This window comes from Echinops telfairi, unplaced genomic scaffold (genome assembly GCF_000313985.2).
Source record: "Echinops telfairi isolate 266 unplaced genomic scaffold, ASM31398v2 ScPeMD7_5592;HRSCAF=6446, whole genome shotgun sequence".
NCBI classification, from domain to species: Eukaryota; Metazoa; Chordata; class Mammalia; order Afrosoricida; family Tenrecidae; genus Echinops; species Echinops telfairi.
Window position 1 is genome coordinate 44,639,333 of NW_022109491.1, and position 9,025 is coordinate 44,648,357.

At 50.3% G+C, this 9,025-nt stretch overlaps 1 protein-coding gene across 7 annotated transcripts in view; it reads right to left on the reverse strand.

Moving 5' to 3' along the window:
- RRBP1 (ribosome binding protein 1) overlaps positions 1–9,025 on the reverse strand; it is a 67,868-nt gene that overhangs the window by 12,018 nt on the left and 46,825 nt on the right. For all 7 annotated transcript variants that reach the window (XM_045295253.1, XM_045295254.1, XM_045295252.1 and 4 more), the window contains exons 8-11: positions 7,985–8,138; positions 3,426–3,564; positions 1,603–1,772; positions 1,455–1,489 (exon numbers count right to left, since the gene is read on the reverse strand). In XM_045295253.1, the coding sequence (XP_045151188.1) occupies positions 1,455–1,489; positions 1,603–1,772; positions 3,426–3,564; positions 7,985–8,138 (498 nt within the window). The remainder of the gene's footprint in view (positions 1–1,454; positions 1,490–1,602; positions 1,773–3,425; positions 3,565–7,984; positions 8,139–9,025) is intronic.

The following is a 9,025-nucleotide window of genomic DNA, read 5'->3' on the forward strand; positions in this document are numbered from 1 at the left end:
TGTGGACCCCCGCCCAGGGGACAGACAAAAGTGGGCGTAGGGAGACAGTGGTCGGTGTAACATATGAAAAAAAATTTTTTATAAATTATCAAGGGTTCGTCGGGAAGGGAAAAAATTGGGGAACTGATGATACCAAGGGCTCAAGTAGAAAGAAAATGTTTTGAAAAAGATGACGGCAATCTATGTATAGATTGCGTTTGACACAATGGATACATGTACGGATTGGGATAAGAGTTGTAAGAGCCCTCCCCAAAATAAAGTTTATAAACAAAATTAAATTTCTTCCATACACACAAGGCAAAAAGAGTAAACCTGTGCCTGTTAGTAGGAGACTCAGTGGTCCTAGAGGCTCACTGTATATACAAATTCACATCTTAAAATATAGAGCCGACCCCAAAGCACAATCTGTCTGCCCCACAACTACCCCCTCTAGAAGCAAAGTTGTCCCAAGCTTTCTGGAGAAAAGTGTGCTGGGTCTTCCATACGATGGTAGCTCTGTGGGAGGTTGGCTTCCTTCCCAGCCCCCAACACAGAGCTGGATACCGCAGACAAGAGCACTGAAGCCAGACGCAGCACTGGACCAGATACATGCAGTTGGCCATTCATCACCAGAGACAGCCTACAAGAGGGTGCGGGGTCCGCTGGACAATTGGGACATATCCACAAAGGGTAGAGGACCCTCCCCTGCACAGCTGGCACTGTGGATGGACCACCAGTCTCACAGGCACCTGCTCCATGTAATGGCCCCAAGGACTCTGGTCAGACGTGTGTTCCCTGCCCGGTTCCCAGCCTTCAGCCATATAAACCACCCCTAACCACACTCCCCCGGCGCCTGCTCAGGACAATTATATCCTGGATAAAGGAACACAACCCAGCCACGTTGGATCACACCAATGCCCAGATGATCTGCAGCTCCACAAACAGCCTAGGCGACATTCCCGGGCCTCCATCCCAGATTATGTGACATTTTTCCCCTATTTCCCTAGTAGTACAGTGAATGACTCAAGAAGTTGCCAACCACAAGGTCAGCAGTTCAAAACCGCTAGCCGCTCCCACAGAGAAAGATGAGTCCTCCGATTCCTGTAAAGATTGAGTCCACAGGGACAGCTCTCCTGTCATGCAAGGGGGCTAGGAGTAGAAACCAACTTAAGGGCAATTCATTTGGTTTGGTTTGAATTTACTGGCTTCAGACCCTAAAATTCCTCGCCTTCATTCCTATCGGGTAAGCATGCTGAGAACTTTACTAGCATCCAACCTTCCCCGTCAAGAGGGGGCAGACCCCTCTCCACCCTGCAGCATCTGCCCCAGTCCCCACCGGTCAGTTCTGGTTCCCCATCCTTCAACTAGACTACCCCGTCCCTTTTCACTGGAGGAAGGGACAGCAGGGACCTTTAACACAAGCTCTTCCTTAGGGGTACTGGCACCCACTGACAGCCCTTGCCTAGCCAGCTTACCGGGTACGCTGCTGGTCAGCCTCTGCTCGGCAGGCCTAGAAGAGAGACAAAGAGCTCACTTGTTCTTTATCCCAAACTCGCTGTACAGTAGGTGGGATGCAGATGGGGGCCTTCCCTCTCCCGTCCACCTGGAGAGGGCCTGGCTGACCTGGGTGTCACTGGCTTGGCTGGCCTCCAGCAGGGCCTCGATGGACCGAATCTTCTCGGTGAGCTGTGTGTTCTCGGCTCTTGCCTCCATGAGCTGCCCCTGGAGACTGCCCAGCTCCCTGCCCTTGCTCTTCACCTCGGCTTCCGAGGACTGCAGCTTGCTGTGTAACTCTGTTGGGGAGGGAGGTAAAAGAAAATTGGGGAGTGGGGTGGTGGTGAGGGCCATAACTTCTGCACCCTGCGAATGCCTGTATGCTGGGGAAATCAGACCCAGTTCTTACTCGGCTTCTCCTCCACTGGCTCCACACTCCAGTCTCCCTGGGCTAAAATGAAAGGCCCTTCTCTCCAACTCGAGGAAAGTCAAGTGTCCACAGCACCGTCCTTGTCCTTATCTCCTTGGGTGTCCACTTCCCAGATGACCTCAGAGAGCCCCACAGTTCTGTTACCTATGTGTTTACCGCTACTCGGCTCGACCTGCCTGTGCTCCCAGACCCTAGGAAGCTGGGCCAGTCATCCCCAAGTGTGCAGGCCACTCACCCTGCTTGCCCTCACTGCCAGCAACACCTGTTGCCTTCACATCCACCTCCTCCCTGCCTACAACTTGTCATCACCTGGGCAGAGCCCTATCACTCCCCTGGACCGCCACCCATCTCCAGGGCCACACGTGTCCCTCCAGTCTGCTCCTTATTTAGCAGCACTGTCCACTGTGCCTGGTCTGCCTAAACATTCTCACACGTGACCCGCCCACAGTCATACCCATCCCCTCCCATCACGGGCTGCCCGTCCTCCCCTGGTGCCTAATCACTGCAGGGCTGGCTCCTCCCATCATTCTAACCTCAGCTTAGACACCCTCCTTCCCTAGCCAGGCCTCTTCACCCACCAATCTAAAGTCATGCCTGATCCTCACAATTAGGGGTCAGCCAACTGGGCGCTGTGGCCAAAGGGGCCCAAAGGCTGCTTTCAGGATTAAAGTGTTACTGGCATCCAGCTAAGCCCATCACTCCCATAGTGTCTATGACTATTTCTAAGCTACAAGAGCAGAGACGGGCAGTTGTGGAGAGAGTGTATGGTTCCTGAGGCCAAAAAATACATACTGCCTGGCTCTGCACAGAAATAGTGGCCCCAGCCCTGCAGCACTCTAAGACAGTGCTGGGGCAGGTGTGTTATCTAGCCAGGCAGGATCTCTTGCTCTTGCTTTAGGGTGGCCCTGCTGCACTGCTACATCCTGTGCATCCCTGGTGCCCGTGACCACCCTCAGTATGACAGGCACTTGGGACCCAGGTGAAGCAGGGGAGGGCCATAAACAAGTCTATGGCCTTTCACATCAAGGCATGGGCTCTTGAGCAAACTGAGATGTAGAACCAGGAAGGTTCAAAACCAACGCACAGCACCTAGGAGGCCAGTGATGAGGAGAGCCAATTTAAGGGCTTAGAGGAGCGGTTCTCAACCTGTGGGTCGAATGACCCTTTCACAGGGGTCGCCCGATTTGTAACAGTAGCAAAATGACAGTTATTAAGTAGCAATGAAAATAATTTATGGTTGGGGGTTACCACCACACGAGGAACTGTATTAGGGAGGATGAGAAGCACTGGCCTAGAGGAAGGGAGAGGCTCACTCACAGGTCTGGGAAGGCTCAGGAGGTGGGCTTTCCCCTCCTCCATACCCAATCCTCAAGTCCCATTTTCAGGCCCCCCCTCACCAGGTCTGCAGGAATAGAGCTCTGGGTCTGGGTTGGCCCATAGCACGGTGGTGCCTGGACCAAGCATCAATCCACCAATCTGTCAGTGGGGCCTGGCGAGAGGGCCCTGAGAAGCCTGCCCTCACCTGCCATCTGCTGCCGCTGCTCCAAGGCCTTCTCGGCATCTGCCTGGAGGCTGGCATGGCTGGTCTGGGAGCGGCAGAGCTCCCGGCTCATCTCCTCCAGGCGCTTCTGCAGGGTCTCCTCGCTATCCTTGTGCGAGGCCTGTAAGGGGACAAGAAATGGAAATGGAACAGAAATAGAGGCTCCACATGGTCAGATTCTAAGAGCCCTTGGTTTATTTGAGAAGGAACTGATTGGCCGAGTGCTCTATAATGACCTTCCCTGAGCAACGTTTTGAAGAAAGTGTAAAACACGCAAGCTGAGTTCTGAAACTCCCCTTCGTCACAACAGTCTGGGCCAAAGGCAGCCTGGCAGTTCAGAGGGAACGCAGCTGTGAGAAAAGCCCTTGGTGACAGCAGACTCCTGACTGTCCTCGTACTGCTGAGCGACTCCCTGAAACCTCCCTCTCTGCCCCGTAGCATTTTGTTCTACTACTGTGGAGAGGTGAGGGCTGGCAACTCAGGCTGTGTTCCCACCCGAGTCTCAGCAGTGTGTGTGTGTGTGTGTGTGTGTGTGTGTGTGTGTGTGTGTGTGTGACACACACAACACGGGACTACTATCTCCCCAAACAACAGGTCTCCAGAGTCAAGAGTCACCCTTCACCCAGCGCTTAGGTCCAAGGTGTTGGAATAAAGGAGAGGGTAAACTGACCACTCTCTCCTTAACCCACTCCCCTTCACCAGCCCTGACACTTCATCTAATCCCACAGAGAAGAATGGCATCCCTGCAGTGGTGAGCTCTCCCGGGGAGGATGGGGTTAGGTAAATCTGTGCGGAATTTGGTTGAAACAGTTCAGGGAAAATTATCACAGGAGAATTGGAAGTCATCAAGTGTCCACAGCCCAAGGGCTTAAAGAGACACAGCCCGATTGTCAGCTCACAGTTGGAAGGATTAATTTATAGAGACCTGGGGCCTTATTCTGATATCCAGATTCAGAAAAGACAGCTCAAGTGGGTGGGCAAAGCAATTTGGATGTTGTCTTCGCTCTCCCTTTGTGGAAGTTGTACTGGTCACTGGATTACATCTCCTGAAAATCACAGGAGCCAACCTCCAGACTGGGCCCTTGACAAGAGGCAATATTTAACTCTTTCCTGTCATCAACCTTACTTGGAATAGTCTAATGCCGCGCAACCGAGCCACCCTTGAATCTTCAAGAACTACCGCAAATGCAGAGAATATTACCCATGAACAAAGAGAAAAACAGCACCTGACCTCAGAAACAACAGTCAGTTCTGTGCACGTGTGCAAACAAAAAAAGACAGCATAATTGAGGGGTCAACACAGAAATAGTACAGGAAATATCTGAGATAAACTCGGAGTAGTTCAACATCTCCAAATAGGAATTCAGAAGACAAACATTCCTTCATTTCAAAACCCACTATACAGCCACATTAATCATGATAACTTGGTACTATCTCAATGACAGACCTGTAAACCAATGGACAACCGTGAACCCAGAAATACAACCAAGCACCTACAAACACCACATGAAATAGCAAACAGTCTTTTCAACACAAGTTGTTGGAAACATTGGATCACCACCTGCAAAAGAATGAAACGGGATCCCTACCTCATACCATACAAAACCCAAACACAAAATGGATTAGACTTAAATACTACCCCTAGTGCTGTACGGCTCATCAATGAAACAAGAGGGAGAAACGTAAGGCCTCCAATACGAGGCATAAACCTATAACCAAACATAATGAGAAACACTAAGCCTCCTAAAAATTCAACCTTTTTGTCCATCTAAAGACTTGTTTATTGAAATAGTTAAAAGAGAACTCAAATTGGGGGAAAATGTTAGCAATGATATAATGAATAATGGGTTAGTCTAAAAAAATCTATAGAAAATTGTAACCCCTTAAGATGGAAAACAAAAAAGAAATAGTTGAATAAAAAATGGGCAAAAGGCACGAATTCACTAAAGATGCATCCAGGAAACGAATGATCATGAAGAAATGCTCAAGAGCATTAGCTAAAAAGAAATACAATCTAGTATAACAATGAGATGCCACCTTATACCTTTATCAAAATTAAAACACAAATGCTAGAAAGGGTGAGGTGAGATTGGAACCCTCGCCCACTGCTGGTGGCTTGTGTACATTTTTTCTACTATGGAAAACAGTATGACACTTCCATAGACAAATGCAAATAGAAGCACTAGATGACGCTGTAATATTGCTACTCAGTACCCCAAAGAAGTACAACAGAATACAAACAGATTTATAAGCACACCCACGTTTACTGCAGCATTATCTATAATAGCAAAAAGATGGAAACAATCAAAAAGTCTGCCTGTGGAGGAATGGACGAATTCTGGTACATACACACACATGGGAGTATTACGCATCTCTAGAGAACAATAATGAAACGCTTAATGACATGGGCAAATTTAGAGGACATTATTTATGGTCAGCAAAATTAGTCAAACTCCTAAAGACAAATACTACATGATACCACTACAGTAAAAAACAACAACACACCAAACCCTTAGAAAAATGGTTTCATACCAAAATGAGCACACTTCAAAGGGGTGGGGGAGGGGAGGGCAAGGAGGACGGGGCAGGGAGGAAGAGAAAATAAGGTAGGGCCACATACACAGAGGCTCCCTGGGATACTGTCACTACTCAGAGGGCTCGGGCTCAGCACCTGTGCTTTCCATGTTTCCCGTGTTCTACTCCACAAAGGGTGAGTAAAAGAAGACGCCACCACCTTGAACACCCTGAAGCCCCCCGCTTCCCTCCCCAGCAGATCCCAACACTGGGCGAGTGGTTACAAGAGAAGAGTGACACAGAAACTCACACCCTTTCGTAGCAAAGTTTCAAATAGGTAAGAAAGGAAGGAAGGAAGGAAGGAAGGGAGAGAGGCAGGAGGGAGGGAGGAACTCAATTCCAGAATCCATAGCAAACTACTCTGAGTGAGTCCTCTTCTAATGAGTTAAAGTGGTGGCTAGGGACCTAGCCTAGCCTCTTTTTTATTTTTTGGTGGAATCCTTAATTCCTATCCGAGAAGGCAGGCTCAGCTAGGCAGGATCCTTTGACACACATAATTAAGATTAATTAAGGTTGTTCAGTACAGATAGCTTTCTCACTTAGTTCTTTATTATCACATTGAATCACATAAAATTATGAGCTGTCAGTCATCTGGTTTGGCCACGTCATATGGTTTGGCCTCCTAGTTTGCAGATACTTCGACAGGAGAATGAAGAGGTTGATGGCCATACAACTGTACGGAGGCAGCACGCTGAAAAATGGTTGTCCTGGGTCTGATAGTCTCAACCACGGCTCACAGCTCCAGCAGCATGCCTGACACTAGGTTCCAGAGGAGCGCTCCAGGGTTGGGCCTCAGATTCTAGCCAGGCCCCTGGAGGAGTTGGAGTTCAGAGTTTACAGAGCACCCTTGTCTGGGACGAGGCCCGGTAAGAAACGTCAGAGAAGTGTCTCCTGTTGACTCAAGAATTCGCATCAGTCTCTTTAATGCACTGTTATAGACACTCCAATTTTTTCACCCTTGTAAAGAAAAAGCTTCTTAAGTAAAGACAATGCCAGTAGGTTTCCAGCAGCCCATCTGGTGGGCACAGCTCTTCTGTGGGCCATGCCACCTCAGGCCTGGTTGATTGTGTCCACAAAGGGCCACCGAGGCAGAGGCAAGTCTGAGATGGCAGACCTGTGCTGACCGAGTGGCCAATTAAGTGTGCTGCAGCAAAGGGGAAGCTTCTGGGCAGCTCAAGGGGTAGCAAGGATTGGTGCAACAGAAGGCAGCAGAGGACCAGTCCAAAGTCCAGACATGGGGTAGGTGAAGGCTGCTGGATTCTCTTCTAGCTCCAGAACTCACCCAAGCCCACAGCAACTGAAGTCCACGAGGTGAATTTACTTGTAACTGCTGCTACCAGCTTCCCTCCCCCAGACTGCAGGGAGCCAACGGCTGGAAGTACCTTTCTATCCACGACTGATACTGCTGAGAACACTGCTTCAGAGAGGCCCACTTTCTTGAGAACCAGAAACATATTAAAAACAGAAGATGACGAAGAAGAAAGAAACTTCTCCTTGAAGGTATGTTTGTGCATTTCTATGCAAGAAGGTGGCGATCCCTTGTCTGGTAGGAGAGTGTGATGGGCCTAATAAACCAGGTGGAGGTAAAACAATGCTTAGCACAGAGACAAGTCCATCAAACTGTAGTGTGGTCACTGGTACCAACAAGGAGCTCTGTTAGCATTAGAGGGGTTACACATTGGACTGCTAACCACAAGGTCAGCAGTTTGTGTCCACCAGCCATTCCATGGGAGAAAGATCATGCTTTCTGCTCCTGTAATGAGTTCTAACCTCAGAAACCCACTGGAGCAGGTCTACTCTGTCGTGTAGGGTTGCTATGAGACAACATTAAATGGATGGGAGTGAGTCGGGCTTTCTTGGTTTGGTATCAAGGCTGAAACTGAAGGCATAAGCCCACCTGTGCCTTAATCTTAAGCCACTGTAGCGATGACTGATAAGGGATGGCCAGGTGGCAACTCCTGACTCACCTGCAGCTGTAGAATCTGCTTCTCAAAAGCAGATGCCTTGGCTTCCAGGGCCTTCCGCTGCTGCTCCTCCTGGTGCACGGCTTCCGACTTCTCCCCCAGCTCTTTGCTGACTTTGCTGAACTCCTGCCGGAGTTTGGCCAGCTCTGCATTCTGCCTGCAAGACAGTCAGCAGGGCCAATGAGGATCCAGGAAGACGAGGGCAGCACAGAGGGCTGCCCCCAGGCCAGCGTGGTGCTCTGAGCCTGCCTTCCGAGGATCTGCTCTTCTGCTCTTTCATAGGCAGTGGTCATGGTTAGGAAGCCATTCTCAAAATCGCTCTCTGGCCATGCCCAGCATGTGGTCCTGTATGTTTTCCTAGATGCATCGTATGTCCAATCTCTCACATCCCCTGGACACAGCAGCGTGATCATGGCCTAGGAGTGCCTGGTGCATTCTCAGCGCCAGGCCAGGCACCACAAATGGGCACTGTAACATAGTCAACCTGGCAGGACCTGGCCCTGCAGATGGGCAGCCTGGGGGGTTCAGGGATTCCTTGTCTGGCCATCTTGGGGCCTGGCTAGACCACCCAAAGCAGGATGCTGGGGCTCTGTGTCCCTCGCAAAAGCTGGGCTTGCCTCAGAACCAAAGAGCAGAGTCCACGAGCCAGAGGCAGACTCCAGTCAAGGAAGAAGGGCTGCTCGTTGCCCATCTCATCAGCAGGGAGGCTGCAAGGCTAGCAGCTTGTTGCAGCAGCACATGACCTGTTAAGGTGGTGGACTGCTGCTCAGTGAGGGAGCAAGACAAGATGAGGAGGCAAACGGGACTGTCCATCAAACTGGGAAGCGGGAGGAGTGGGTCATGCAGACTGGGTTGGGGAGCCTGTGCCCTGGCTGCTCTGTACGGCAGCTGAGATGTGAGGAGGCCTGCCACCTTCCAGGACTGTGTCCTTCTCTGGGCCACAGGGAAGTTAAAACAGAACTGCCAGCAGGGCCTCAAGCTCACGTCTGATCCTCCTAAGATTGGAGACTGGAGCACTCATGCCACAGCAGGGTCCAGCAACGG